The sequence below is a fragment of the Pogoniulus pusillus genome, chromosome 20 (genome assembly GCF_015220805.1).
Source record: "Pogoniulus pusillus isolate bPogPus1 chromosome 20, bPogPus1.pri, whole genome shotgun sequence".
Classification (NCBI taxonomy): domain Eukaryota; kingdom Metazoa; phylum Chordata; class Aves; order Piciformes; family Lybiidae; genus Pogoniulus; species Pogoniulus pusillus.
Genome location: NC_087283.1, coordinates 10,316,150 through 10,331,414, shown reverse-complemented (window position 1 = coordinate 10,331,414; position 15,265 = coordinate 10,316,150). Strand labels below are relative to the sequence as shown.

Below are 15,265 nucleotides of genomic sequence, written 5' to 3'. Positions count from 1 at the left end.
CCCTCACTGTAAAGAACTTTCTCCTAACATCTGGTCTGAATCTCCCCTCTGCCAGTTTAAACCCATTACTCCTTGCCCTGTCATTACAAGACCTTGTCAGCAGTCCCTCCCCAGCCTTCAGATACTGAAAGGCTACTGTAAGGTCTCCTCAAAGACTTCTCTTCTCCAGGCTGAAGACCCCCAACTCTTGTAGCCTGTCCTCATAGCAGAACTGCTGCAGCCCTCTCAGCATCTTCATGGCCTCCTCTAGACTGGCTCCAACAGTTCCATGTCCTTCTTGTGCTGGGGGCTCCAGAACTGAGAGCAGAGCAAAGGGGCAGAATCCCCTCCCTTGCCCTGCTGGCCACGCTGCTCTTGCTGCAGCCCAGCACATGGTTGCTGTCTGGGCTGCCTGCACACTGCAGGCTCATGCTGAGCTTCTCATCAACCCAGGGCCTCAGGACCTTTTCCTCAGGGCTGCTCTCAGCCATTTGCCACCCATCCTGGAGCTATGCTTGGGATTGTGCCGACCAAGGTCCAGGACCTGAACAATGCTCAGTGAGACCTAAAGGGTGGGGGGCAAGAGGATGGGGTCAGATTCTTTCCAGTGGTGCCCAGTGCCAGGACAAAGGGAAAAGAGCACAGGAAACTACAGGACAGGAAAGATTGAGGTTATTTTTGTTCCAATCTGCCTGAAAATAAACTATTATAACCCCATGCAGCCATGGGACTGCAGTAGTGAAGCTGTAGTGGACACATAAGGAGGATTCTTAGCTGTGTAACAGTCTAGAGCCTTGGGTCCTGCACACAAAGTCAAAGATGAAAGATTCACCAGCAGGAACATTTCTGGTGCCTGCTCCTTTTGCCCATGCTGATTGGGACAGGCAGGAGACGGGCACAGAACATCTGGTGGCTTCCTGCTTTGTGAGCTGTGAAGCTCACCCCATCCTTGGCACCATTTCATGTTCCTTCACAGATGCAGGATGTTCTAGGTGAATGTGAAGGGCTGGTTTAAGGCTGCCAGTAGCATTGGCAGCCCTCTAACACCCACAGATGGACAGAGCTAGCAGCTTCATCTGCAGACACATTAGGGAAGCTTGGAAAGCATCATCCACTACATCTTCTCCAAATGTCAAACCCTCTCCCACCCCCAGCAAGATGCCCAAAAGGCCAGCAGGTTTTGGCTAGCTGATACAAAGGCCCATCAGTATTGTTTCAGGGCCTTGGGGACTCCTGCATATGGTCCCTGCTCCAACCTTGGCTTGGTCTGGTGTCAGACCCCTGACACGACATATGCCAGCAGACAAAGTCCTAGGTACCAGCTTTCAGTCAGAAGAGGAGCAACACAAAATCAGACCTCAGCAGAGTCTGGCAGTGCTCTAGGTCCTGCCTGCCCTTGGCAGAGGTGCTGTATCTCCTTACTGGGTACACTCTGAACACGTAGCTCAGCATGAGCAGGAGCTTCTCCAACCCTTCAGCACATCACAGACCTGAAGGACAAGCAGCAGATGAAGCCTCCCCAGCCTGGAGATGCTGCACCCCTTGCTTCAAGGGTGCCTTAATACTCTAATGGAAAACAGGAGACAAAGCAGCCAAGCCTTGCAAGGTTTCTGCACACCAGGCAGCCAAGACTTTGCAGGTTCACTCATCATTAGCAGGAACTCATGGGTGACTGATATGACAAGAGCAGGCTGGGTGGAGGGAAGCCCCCCTCATTGCCTGCAGCCAGCATTACTGCAGATGGGTTTGCCCAGAGGACAAGCCAGAGAAGAAAATGGGTAAGCAAAAAGGGCAAACTGCACATTGGCATTGAAATATTTATCTAAATCCCTGCAGACAACGAGATGAAAAAGAAAACTCAGAGCCTAATAAATAAGTAACAGCTCCAAGGTGTGGCAGCCCCCAGCTCTGCCGTTCTGCTGCTGGAGCTGGGGGCCACGCGTGCAGGGCTGGAGACGTTAACGGTGCTGATAAACCACCAGGCTGAACCCCTCTGCTGGGGCTCCTGCCCTCCACGGAAGAGCAGGGGGATCAGCTGCACCCTAGCTAAAGACAGCACCACCTCTTCTTGCCAGTGCTGTGACCTGAACCAGACTCTGGGGGCCGAATTATTAAATAGAGCAGAGCTAATGATGGGAGGCTGTTGACTAAGAGAGGCAGTGGTGGGATGTGGGGTGAGATATCTGCCTTAAACTGTTTGCTTCGGTATCCAGCAGCCTGTACTTTTCCTTTCAGCATAATAGCATTAGCTGTAAGTAAATATCTTCTCAATTGTCTCAAGGGAAACTCAGAGGGAAGGCTGTTGTTGAAAGTAAAGAGCCTCTCAAGGCCAAGGATGTTCAAGCTCTCTGAACTTGTTGGAACCCAACAGAACCCCCAACCAAAACCTCATCATGCCACAGCACTCAGCCTTGGGCTAGGGAGGAGACAACTTTTCACAGATCACAGAACAGAATCACTAAAGATAGAGAATACCTCCAAGATCATCGAGTGCTGCTTGAAAAGTAAAAGCAAATGGAGATGGAGAAGAAACAACCTGGATTTCAGGTGCCTGCTGTTCCCAGTGGCTCTCAGCTGGGGTGCAATTGCTCCATGCCATGTGTAGCAGAGGTTCTCAAATGAGTACAGTGTTGGCATCCAAGACGCTTGATACAACCAGAGCAGAGCTTTGTAAACAAACTCTGTGCCAGAAGCTGCTCTCATTTACAGCTACAGAGATCCCAAGTCACCCTCAGAACTGCTGCAAACATCAGTCAGGGGAACAGGAGGTTTCATTTTACCATGTCCTGATGACCCCAAGACTTGCAGCCATTGGGCAAACCTGGCAACATCATCTCCTCAAGGAGAAAGAATAAATACCAAGGCAGGAGGCAGAAAATGAGCATTCTCTCTCCAGATGATAAAGGAATCTTTACACAGGGCTGGTAAACCAGACACCATCTTTAGGTTTTCACTTCTAGAAACATCTCTTTGATGAGAGTTGGGAAGAAACATGGTCTGGCTGCCCAGTAGATGCCTGCGCCCTCTGCACCTGTCCTGCGAAGATCCAGGGTACACAGGGATGTGTTTGGGGCATTTTTTGGGTTGGAAAAGACTTTAAGATTCCAACTGTAACCTAACATCTTCCTGTACACAGCTGCCAGACCATGTCCTTAAGCACCTCATCCAAATATCTTTTAAGCACCTCTGGGGATGGTGACTGCACCACCGCTCTGAGCAGCCTGGTCTACCACCTGATGATTCTTTTGGTGAAGGAATTTCTCCCAACACCTAACCCAAACCTCCCCTGGTGCAACTTGAGGCCATTTCCTCTTATCTTATTGCTTGTTCCTTAGGAGAAGAGGCCAAACACTCACCTGGCTCCAGCTTCCTTTCAGGGAGTTGTAAGGAGTCAGGTTTCCCCTCAGCTTCATTTTCTCCAAGCTGAACAATCTCACTTCCCTCAGCTGCTCCTCACAAGACCCTTCACCAGCTTCCTTGCCCTTCTCTGGACATACTTCAGGACCTCAATATCCTTCTAAGAGCAAGTGGGCCACTGAAGTGCTGAAGCACATCCAGAAAAGGGCACTTCCACATCCTTTCATTTGTGGGGATGTCATAGCTGAAGCTGCGACAGACCCAAAAAAGAAGCTCCTTCGCAGCCCATCCTTGGAGGAAGCCAATGCTTCATTCCTGGGCTTCCCAACCTGGTGAGTCCCAGCAGCAGCAGATGCTAATTAAGGAATCTGTTTCCTGGAGAAGCGAATTTGCATTAACTGGATTTGTGACTAGGAAAGACACAGCAAACAAACAGAGAACCTGCAGATTGGGATGCTAATGAGCTGCGTTTCTATTTATAATCAGCCTTGATCAGGCTGAAGCCATTTCTGTTTCAGGTGGCACTGCTACACCCACCAATGGAAGCAGCTCCCTGCCAGGGAAACACCTGCTTGTCTCCAGGGACCAGCAAGTGTCAGGGAAAAAGCCTGTGCTGGGGGGACAGGGTGTGTGGTGATCACTCCTCCTGCCCCTTCTCCTTGGAGACCAGCCCAAGAGGAGGAGTGGGTTTGGTCTGGCCAGGGATGACCTGCCCAGGGTGTTTCCTACAAACAGCCTATTTCTCTGCACTGGAAAACTGCAGAGTTTTGCCTTCTCCATCAGAAGTGGAGCTCTCTGAAGAGTCAGGGCTGAGAATAGCAAGGTTCTGTGGTTGATGGCAGCAGCTCTAACCAGCCATGGACTGGAGAGTTCCATCTTCTTGTAGTGAGGTGGGTATTGGTCTCTTCTTTCAAAAAACAAGCAACAGCACAAGAGGATATAGCCCCAAGTTGCATCAGGGGAGGTTTAGATTGGACATTAGAAAGAAAGTCCTGAAAGAGTGGTCAGGCACTGGACCAGGCTGCTCTGGGAGCCACCATTCCTGGAGGTGTTCAAAGAATGTGTAGACATGGCACCTGGGGATATGGTTTGGAGGGCATGGTGGTGTCAGGCTGATGGTTGGACTTGATGATCCAAGAGGTGTTCTCCAGCCTTAAAGATACTAGGAGCTGAAAAGGACAGATGGATGCCAGAAGGTTATTGAAAGCAGCCTGAGACAGTCAGTGGATTTCTCCCCTTGACCCAGAGACCTACAGCTGCAGCAAGAGCAGGTTCCACTTCTGGAGCAACCTGGGAACTGCAGCATTGAGCAGGATATTCCCAGCTAAGCCAAGGCTTGTCCTCAGCACTCCAGTTTGTAGATGCTGGGAGAAAGACCTGAGCTGAGAGAAGGGCACGTTCATCAGTACTGCCAGATGTGTGGCATGCTGCCGACTGGCCAAGCTTGGCAGCATCTGAAAGCCTGCCAGCATTGATGGCTGCTGCTCATTTCTCCCCATGATGTCTTATTCCAGAGCGAGTTGCTTCTTTTTAATCCTTCCTGGAACTCCCTTTTTCACTGCAGAACATCCATAAGGAACAAAGAGGTAATATAGGTCCACTCTGTTCTCTTCTAAAGGCTTGTGAGAAGTCTTTTGGGTCACAGGAATTCTCGTCGATGGGAGTTTGGGTGGTGTTGAGACCTGAGTAAAGGGATCTAAGAACAATTCAGTGGTGGAAGAGGGCTCAGCAGTGTGAGAACCAACTACAAGGTGTTTTAAATGCAACTTAAAGAAAGAAACACAAAGGATATGAGTCATCATTTTGAGCTGTGCATCAAACAAGTTAAATAACTCTTACTTTCTTAACAACATATTAATCAAAGCACATTGATTCTTGAGTCAGATCCTACTCCCAACAAGCTTTCTATCTTCTCCATCCTGATGCATGCATTAAGAGAGTTTTATTCTGACAGATACAATATAGCAATCAATAAAATCTTATTATATGGAGCTGAGATACATGGATTTGTTGCAGGATTTATGCGCCGCTTTCAAACCCGGTGCTATTTCATGTCTCAGCCTTAACCTGTAATTGAAAATAAATCTCCCTGAATACACCAGATTCTAATTTTCTGGATGTATGGGCAAACGTGGATGGAAGCTGCCCTTCCCTCAGGGAGCAGGCTGCTTTCTGATCCTATCACTCTCCCTGTGCACACCACTGTGCTGCAGATTCCTCTGGAGAGTGCATCCTGCCCAGCCCTGTGCAGGCGAAACCGGCAGAGCCTGAGCACCACACTCTGCATCTCCATCACACCCCAAACCCTCGGTCCCCTTCCCTGTGCCTCCAAAGCCACTTGCTGCCTGATGACAGCAGAGAGATAACACAATCTGACAGTGCCAGAGCCTGATCATTGCAAAGCTGGGATAGATGAAGAAAGATCAGGGAGGGGGGTGACCAGACGAGCTGGTGTTTATCTGCTGCTTACCTCCAGCTCCTGGGGTTTGCTCAGTGATTGTGCACAGAATCACAAAACCATAGAATCATGGACTAGTTTGGGTTGGAAGGGACCTTTAAAGGTCATCTAGTTCGACCTCGTGAATTCAGCAGGGACATCTGCAACTAGAGCAGGTTGCTCAGAGCCCCAGACAAGCTGACCTGGAATGATTCTCCCAGCTCTCTGGGCAACCTGGGGCAGGGGCTCACCACTCTCAGTATCAAACACTTCTTCCTTCTCTCCACTCTGAATCTGCTTCTTCCAGTTCAAACCATCATGCCTTGTTCTGTAACAACAGGCCCTACTCAAAAGTCTGGCCTCAGCTTTCTTAGATGCCCTCTGAAGAACTAGAAAGCCACTACAAGGTCTCTCTGGAGTCTTCTCCACAGTGAACAACTCTAAGTCTCTCAGCCTGGCCTCACAGCAGAGGACTTCCAGCTCTTCCATCATTGCTATGGCCTCCACTGGCCCTGCTTCAACAGCTCCATGTCTCTCCTGTGATGAGGACTGCAAGGCTGGCCCCAGCACTGCAGGTGAGGTCTCAGCAGAGCAGAGCAGAGGGGCAGAATCACCTCCCTCCTCCTGCTGCCCACACCACTGGGGATCAGTCCAAGACGTGGCTGCGTCTGAGCAGCGAGCACACATTGCCAGCTCATGTCCAGCTCTGCATGCCCCAGCACTCCCAAGTCCTTCTCCACAGGGCTGCTCTCCAGCCCTTCCTCCCCACCCTGATTTGACAATGGGGTTTGTACCATCCCATAGGCATGAGCTTGTGCTCAGCCGTGTTCAAGCTGATGAGGTTCACACAGTCCCACTTCTCCAGTATGCCCATCTCCCTCCGGATGTCCCCGTTTCTTGATTCATTTCTTTCTCATGTTTTCCCTCCACCCTCCCTGCCGAGCAGTGTGTCAGTGTGCTCAGAGGCTGCCTCTCCCCTGGCAGGGCACAGGACAGCTGGGAAGGTCTCCCAGCGACAGGAGACAGACGGCCGCAGGCATTTTTCCTTCGGGTTTGTCTCGGTCTCCGAGGGCTCCGTGCCGCTTGGATGTATGACAGCAGGTGGATACCCAGCAGTCTCCCTGGAAATGGCTGGAGGGGACTTTGATCTAAGCAGCTCTGTCAACAGCATTAATACAATCAAAATAATCAAATCCAGTCAGATGGAAATGAGGGAGATGGAGAGAGAGGCAGGGAACGGCGCGAATGGAGAGGACGGCAGCGACAGTAAATCACCGACGCAACCCCACGAGTTCAGATGCTCCTCAAAAGAGCCACGATCTTGAATCCATCAAAAAGCCACCCAGCATCATGCCTTTCTGTCAGCCTTTATATCCCCATCACACACACAGAGACACACTCATCCCTTCCCTCACCGGAGGCACAAGCTGGGCACGTTTGCCCGCACCGGCTCCCCGCACAGCACACGCAGGGTGTCTGCCTCTCAACCCCTCGGGGAATCTAAGGCAGGTTTGTAGTTGCCGCACTAAATTCCTGGCTTTTTCCCCACCCCCGCCAAGCTTTTCCTCCAAGCCCAGCAGGCAGCTGCAGGAGCATGCTGCGGAGGGACTGCTGGTGGCCGCAGAATGCATCGCTATTTTTTTGGCTCCTGTCACGGAGGGAATGACCATCCCTGCTGCTCCACACCAGGCTGTTCTCTATGGAAGGTGGTTTCACGGGAGGAAAGGGGGTTTAATAAAGGAGCTGCCAATCAGGAAGGAAAAGCACTGCTGCCATAGAAGTGTTGCCTCTTCTTTTTTTTTTGGCTCCTATACCCATGATAACTCAATTTCCAGAACAAAATCGGAGAGAACCAGTCTGAGGATGGTACTGGGGGGATAAATGACCTGCAGCCAGGAAAGACTTAATTCAAGATTTCTTTGGGAGCCTGGCACTGCAGCCCAGGAAAGCAACTGATGGACACTGCAGTAAGTTCATTGGGGGGTTTAAGCATCACCCCTCACCCTGGGGGCAGGTTTGGAAGGGAACCAGCACTCTGAGCCCCATGTAGCAGCTCCAGGTTAACTCTCAACACAAACCCAAAGGAGGGAAATGAGCTCTGGTGACTCCTGGCTTTGTAGGTGCAAACAGTGTGGATAGATACTCAGTTAGAGCTCCAAGAGCCACCTTTTGAGATGGCAGCAATGCAATGGGCAGGGTACACACACAGCTTCTGCTTGGTGCTTGGCACGTGGAGACATCACAACATCTTCTGCTTAATCGAATGGCAAGTGCCAACCATGGGACACTCCTCCCCATGTGCTCCATCTCCATGAGGTGCCACCCTGAGCAATGTCCTTTCAAGGATGGACTCCCAGCAAGGCGCAGCATGAACAACCTGCTGTGAATTACTCATTTGCTGCCCTTAGGAGATGTGGGGGGAACTGTCATCACACCACGATTGCTTTAAGTGACCTGCAGGTCACTTTGTGGAGACCCACATGAGGATTTAGCAGCGAGAGGCACACTAGCATGGAGTCAGAAACACCACCTCTCTGGAGAGATTCATGCCCACAAGGTAAGTCTCACCTTTCAAACACAGATCTGTGTCACACGAAAATGGCAGACAAAGCACATTACATTGTAACTATTTGCCTCTTCTGGATCCTGCCAGTATGGGCTCCAATACAAAGTGACTCACCCCTGGTCAACAGGGATAAATCAACTCCCAGATTCCTGTCGTGGTGGGACAGGACCTTCTCGATTCCCTGGAGTGTTTTTTTAACCATCATTTGCCTTGTCTGAGTGATCTCCAAAGGCTGTCAACATGGTGGGGGCAGGCAAGGGGTGATGTAGCTCACTCATGGCACTGCTTGGGGAAATAATAGCCACACTGACCCAAGAGATAGAGCAAGTGATGGTACTGCTTGGAGAAATAATAGCCACACTGACCCAAGAGATAGAGCAAGTGATGGCACTGCTGGGGGAAATAATAGCCACACTGACCCAAGAGATAGAGCAAGTGATGGTACTGCTTGGGGAAATAATAGCCACACTGACCCAAGAGATAGAGCAAGTGATGCACTGCTTGGGGAAATAACAGCCACACTGACCCAAGAGATAGAGCAAGTGGTCAGGAGAGGAGTGAAAGGAAAGAGAGGCAAACAGTGAGGGAATGGGATGGGGAAGAGACTTAAAAGGGTTCTCCAACCCTGGAACAGGCTCTGCAGGGAGGTGGTTGAATCCCCATCCCTAGAGGTATTTCAAAGTGGCAGAGATGTGGTGCAGAGGGACACGGTTTAGTACCAGCCCTAGCAGAGTTAGAGAATGGATGGACTTGATGATCTTAAAGGTCTTTTTCAACCTAAAAGGATCCAGTGGTTCTATGAGTCTACAAACACCTCCCTAGTAGCTGCAGGGATGTTGGGGAAGCAGCTTGGCCAGGGCTTTGCTGCTGGCAGGGTTAGCTTGGCACACTTTACCCCAGCCTTCCCCTGCTTCGCCCTACAGTTTCCAGCTCCGAGCTTCGCTCAGCTGGTGAAAGGGTTAAGTTTAATTTATACTGATTTCTATTTAATATCATTCTCTCCCCGTAGGAGCCGGCAGCTGTGAGCTGATTGTACTCTCTCATTATGCAGTCTGTATCACTAATGGCCTGTGACAAAGGCATGCCATCTTCCCGGCCTTACCCCCGAGAGCCAATTAAACACACATACTCCCTTCCTGTTTGCAGCGCATTACAATGAAATTAAACTGAATTTCAAAATCATTTTCTCCTAAAGACATCTCTTTGCAATAATTAATGCATGCTATTCCTTTTGCAGCTGAAATATTCATCAGGAGTGTTGACTAAAAAAATGTTTAAAGCTGATTGTGTGTGTCCCCCCCCCCCTCCCCACCAAGCCCCGACCCAGCTCGGCATCGCCTGATGATGCTCCAGTCCCAGGCTGGGATGGGGATCTGTGGGGATACCGCTGGCAGCCCTGGGATAACAATAATCATAAATCACAGCTTCTTCTGGAGCAGTCAATAAATAAGATTACACAAAAGGCATCAGAAATCCAGGCTGGCTGCTGACTCCCTGGCACTGCTGACACACAGTAACACAGGCGAAGGGGAGACGTCGCTTTGAGGGTGCTGGAGCCCTGCAGCAGGCAGCCCAGAGAGGTTGTGGAGTCTCCTTCTCTAGACAGATTCCAAATCCACCTGGGCAACCTGCTGTGTGTGACCTTGCTTTAGCAGGCTGGACTAGATGATCTCCAGAGCTTCCTTCCAGTCCGCACCACGCTGGGCTTTGGGGATTCAGGGGAAACCAGAGCTGTGCAGATGTCATTAGGCAGAAATGAACCATTCTGCCCTTCTGCACTCACAAAACGAGGCAGTGGAGGGGCTTGGAGCAGGCAAACATGCTGCCTGTACCTACCCACCCCTGCTCAGCCCTCCAGGGGTGACAGGAAGGTTGGCACAGCAAGATGCCAACAGCCAGCATGGGCCAGAGCCTGCCAGCTCATCCCACTGCTGGTTTGGTTTTAAGTCTAAATTACAGAACAGCACCAGGGGACAGGAACCTCCAAGCCAAGGAGGTCTTTGATTATGCAGAGCAGAAGGTGTAATCTGAAGATCTGAAGCACATTACTCATTCCTAGCTTGTCACATGAAGGTCTCCAACCTGGTATCCTTCTGAATTTGTTGTCCCACCTGATGGGCAGGATTAGCTGCAAGAGTTCTCCTCTGAGAACTTGTCATCTCAGCTCAGAAGTTCAGGTAGGAAGAGCCCTGATGGTTTCTGCTATCACAGGAGCCATCTGCAATGGGCATTACTTTTATCAGGGTATTATCTCCTGGTGACGTTTCACTGAACCCCTGAATGCTAGAGATTGGAAGAGACCTCTGGGGATCATCTAGTCCAACCCCCCTGCTAAAGCCAGGGCCACCCAGAGCAGGTTTCAAATTTGATTTGGAAGAAGCACACATCAGAGGTGTTCTCATCCCTGGAGCATTTTATGTTTCAAAAATATTTCCCTGCCTCAAAAGGCAAAAAGCAAATCTTGAAATGCTCCTTCATGACACCAGTGACCAAGTCCACAACCCCAGCCCACTCCACGCAGCTGCACTGCTCATACTCATGGTTTTGATCCTACAGACCTTGTCTATAAACACTCAGTCACAACCAGGAGAGCAAACCATTCCATAGATATCGTGCAGGAGGGGAGGTAAGAAGGATCCAGAGCCTTGGAGCTCAGTGAAAGTTTCCAGTGACGTGGCCCTCATGGTTCTTTAAGCTAAATTTCACCCTCTGGCAAAGTTTATGTCCCCCCAAACCACTAAGCACCAGTGTATCATGTTTATCCCCCCCCACATACCCAATTGGCTGACTGATCACGTCCAAGGCATGCAAAGACCCTCCTGAGGCTGGTGTTCAGAAGCACCCAGGTTGCAGCCTCCCATCTCCAAACCTTCCTGACACAGCTAGGAAACGCTGGGGGCCAAACTGGAGCTGCTGTCCCCGGCCCCCCTCCCTTTGCTGGCCCCTGCCACGCACTGTGGGGAAGCCATCCTGGTACCTGTTTTGAACCAGCCATCAGGTGTGAAGGCATCTGCTGTCTCTCGGGGTCTGTTCCAGTACTCGCGGAAGACAGAGGGTCCCCTCACCAGCAGCTCCCCTTCCTGCTCCTCCAGACCTGGTGTCACCTGGGACAAGCACACAGGCAGTGAATCCCAGAGAGCAGCAAAGAGCAGTCACAGAATCCCAGAATCTCACCCTGGTGGGGGTGGGAAGGCACCCCTGGAGGTCATCTAGTCTCCCCCAGGAATTCATTTGGGAAACCCAATCCCCATCTGCTGTCCCTGGGGCCTAGGCATGGCCCAAGGAATGGGATGCTGAGAGGGCATCACCAGAGGCAGTGTGCTTTGCTATCTCCCTCAGCTTAAAACCATTCCCTCTCGTCCTATTGCTAGACACCCTCAGACACAGTCCTTCTGCAGCTTTCCTGTAGGATCCTCTCAGGTACTGGAAGGCAGCTCTAAGGTCCCCCTGGAGTCTTCTTTCCTCTAGGCTGAATGACCCCAGCTCCCTCAAGCCTGCCTCCTCTGCCCTGCACAGACATCATTTGGTAATTACCAGGATGCAGGCAGGGGAAGAGCTGAGGCATGAACCTCATGGTGGCTTGTGGGACTGTGTGAGGCTGAAGCCCTTTGCAAGCTGAGGCCCTTTCAGCATGGTGAGATTTGAAGGGACCTCTGGGACAGCAATGACCTTGTAGCAGCCTTCCAGTATCTGCAAGGGGCCTACAGGAGGGCTGGGGAGCACTGTTTACAAGATCTTGTAATGACAGGATGAGGGTAATGGGTTTAAACTGGCAGAGGGGAGATTCACACTGGGTGTTAGGGAGAAGTTCTTTCCAGGGAGGGTGGGGAGACACTGGCACAGGTTGCCCTGGGAGGTTGTGGCTGCTCCCTTCCCTAGAGGTGTTCAAGGCCAGGTTGGATGAGGCCTTGAGCAACCTGTTCTAGTGGGAGGTGTCCCTGCCTATGGTGAGAGATTGGAATTGGACGAGCTTTGAGGTCCCCTCCAATGTAAGCCATTCTATGATTCTCTGACAGGGTGACGCCAGGGGACCAGCATGGCAGGGTTTCAGTGCTCTTACAGAGGCTCTGTGCAGTTTTATGATGCAGCTCTTTTTCTCACTCCTTTTCCTGCTGCTCCAGCCACAGCAGCATAAACCAAACAGGTTTCCTGAATAACCCAGTGCTCCCACCCCCAGTTTTGCCCTAACAGCCCTGCCAGTGACACCTCTCCTGGGGGACAATGCCACCCTGCAGACTCCACCAGGCCCCATATGAGATAGCAATAATCACCTATCAAAACTTCCTTCACATCACAGGTATTTTAATTACTGCTGTGAGCCTCCAAAGCCAACCCTTTAGCTGCTGGGCTGCCTTTGACTCCCCTAAAAAGGGCTGAGAAGAATGTGGTGAAGGAAAGGGTGGTGAGTACCTGCCAACAGCTGCCTGAGCTTCATCTACACAACCTCCTAGAACTTATCTTCTGCCTATTTACGCTGAACGCAAGACCAGGTGTAAATCTGGCTCCTCCAAGCACCTCCAGCCCCATCCTGCCCAGCTGCCCTGTGCAGGCATTGCACAGTGCCAGCCAGCAGTGCTGGGTACCATGCCCCGGCTCAGAGAGCAGCAAGAGCTGCCCCAGGGACCAATCCTGCACAGTGTTTACCTGCAAGCTGCGACGGCTTGCGGAAATCAAACCTTGAACCGGCTCCAAATTCCTTGTCATATCAACTCCAACTTTGGCAGCGGCTCAACCCCCATCTTATCTGGAGCAGAGCTCCTTGGCAGTGGGCACCTCCCTGTTGTGTAATTTAATGATGTTATGGCTGGCTTGCAAACAGTAAAACAGAGAGGCCCTGACGTTATCTTAATAGGATTTCGCTCGCTGAACTCCAAGTGCCACTGGCACTGCTCCCCGGCGCTGCAGAGGGGACGGGAACCAGCCCAGCGCCAGCAGCCTCTGCTTGCACACAGCCTGGATTGGAAACCAAGGTTCAAGGCCTTGCTCTGCTACAGCCCCTTGCATGCCATCCCTGCTGAAATCCCAAGGACTTCAAGCTAGCTGGTTGCTAAGCTGCTCTGGAAGCAGAGATTTGGTGGCAGCAGGAGCCTGGCTGGTGTGCCTCATACAACCATGGAATCCTTTTGGTTGGAAAACACCTTGAGGGTCATGGAGTCCAAACGTGAACCCAGCACTGCCAGGTCACCATGAAACCAGGTCCCTCAGCACCCCATCTCCAAGGGTTTGAAACCTCTCCAGGGATGGGGACTCCACCACTGCTTTGGGCAGCCTGGGCCAGGATGACAACACTCAAGGGGAAGAAATTGTTCCTCATGTCCAACCTAAGCCTCCTTTCAGGCAACTTGAAGGTGTTGCCTCTTGTCCTATTGCTTGTTCCTTGGGAGAAAAGACTGACCTCCACCTGGCTCCAACCTCCTTTCAGGGGATTGTAGAGAGCCAGAAGGTCTCCCCTCAGCCTCCTTTTCTCCAGGCTGATTAATTGCAGTTCTCTCAGCTGCTTCTCGCAAGATCTCTGCTCTGGACCCTTCACCAGGCTCACTGCCCCTCTCTGGGCAGGCTCCAGCACCTCGGTGTCCTTTTCCAGACTGGGCGAGCACACTACCTTCAGCACTGCTGTGGTGGCCAACGAGAGGTGAGGACTTGCTGACTTGCCTCCTCTCATCAACACCTTCCCGGACCATGTTTGAATCAATGGCCTGGAGGCGTGAGGCTTACTGGAGCACTGCCACATTCCCAGGCATTTGGAACTCTCATGCACATTCCCAATTAAGAATTCCCACTCAGGTGTGTGCTTTTGGAAAGGCTTTTGTGGGTCCTCTGAGCTCTGTGCCCTGCAGCATCCTGCAGCAGGCTAACAGGAGGCAAGCTAGACACAGGACAAATTTCTTCCTGCTGGCAAAAGGCTCCCTGGGGGACAGCACAGAGAAAGAAGAAACAAACAAAACACCGAAACCCAACCCAAAAACCCCAAACCCAGAGTGCAATCTACGAGGCCACATTTCCAGGCTGGTCTTGCTGCAAGGGCTGGGAATATCAGAATCCATTTGCTTTTCATTTGGGAGGGTTATGAATTGAAAAGCAAGGCTGGTGCACAGCAGAGCTGGAAGACTCTAAACACCCAAGCCTCTACTTAGAGCAAATGCTGCTCCACCAAAAACAAGTGACTGGATATTTTTAGGCAAGACTGAGTTTTGGAGAGTTCCCAGCCTGATTAACTGCAGATGATCCCAAAGGAAGTACAGAAAACAACCCGAGTTTGGGAAAGGTCAGTTCCCCCAGCAGTTGTTCCATGGGCTCAAACCTTCTTGATCTACATTAACACCATAAATTAGATGTGGGAGGCTATTCCTGGAATGCCACCAGCTCTCCACATTGCTCTTCTCATCCCTCTTCCTTGCAGGCTTCAGAAGATAATCAGTGGGGCAAGATGGCAACACATCTTCCTGCTCCCTCAGCTCACCTCCTTAGGGAAAGGCTCTTGACCTGCCCCTGCACCCATTTTGTGCTTGGGGGCAGGCAGAGAACCAGGCTGGGCCTCAATTAGTGGCTCACCTTTGGCTCTTTTGTCACAAGCCTCACTTAAAAGCTGAGGTCAGGGAGGCTGGGATGTGCTGTGACTACAGACCACAACCTCTAATTGCTTCCTTGTGCTAAGCTGTCCTGCCTTGGCTATTGTCTCCTCCCTTTGGCTGGAAGTGCCCTAGGGCAGAACTGTCTCTTCTTCTTCCAGCCTCTGGGCTTCAGCATCTTCCCACCACATCCAAGGCTCTTCAGCAAACATCTCCAATATATGCTACAACAGCAAACAGCCTCCACGACCAGATGGAAGTCCAACAGGAGGAGACAAGCTGTAAGGAGGTTGGTTGAACCCACAGCTCAGAAGGACTCAGGTGTGGAGTTGCAAAGAACAAGCAGAAACACCACCA

General features: G+C 51.3%; 1 protein-coding gene across 4 annotated transcripts in view; it reads right to left on the bottom strand.

Annotated features, from left to right (window-relative positions):
* The window catches only part of ACSF3 (acyl-CoA synthetase family member 3), a 73,440-nt gene that overhangs the window by 21,609 nt on the left and 36,566 nt on the right, over nucleotides 1-15,265 (bottom strand). For 3 of the 4 annotated variants that reach the window (XM_064160132.1, XM_064160130.1, XM_064160133.1), the window contains one exon: nucleotides 11,317-11,443. In XM_064160132.1, coding sequence (XP_064016202.1) covers nucleotides 11,317-11,443 — 127 coding nt within the window. Of the gene's footprint in view, nucleotides 1-4,776; nucleotides 5,033-11,316; nucleotides 11,444-15,265 lie in introns of those variants that run through there. The other variant, XM_064160131.1, reaches the window with a different exon arrangement.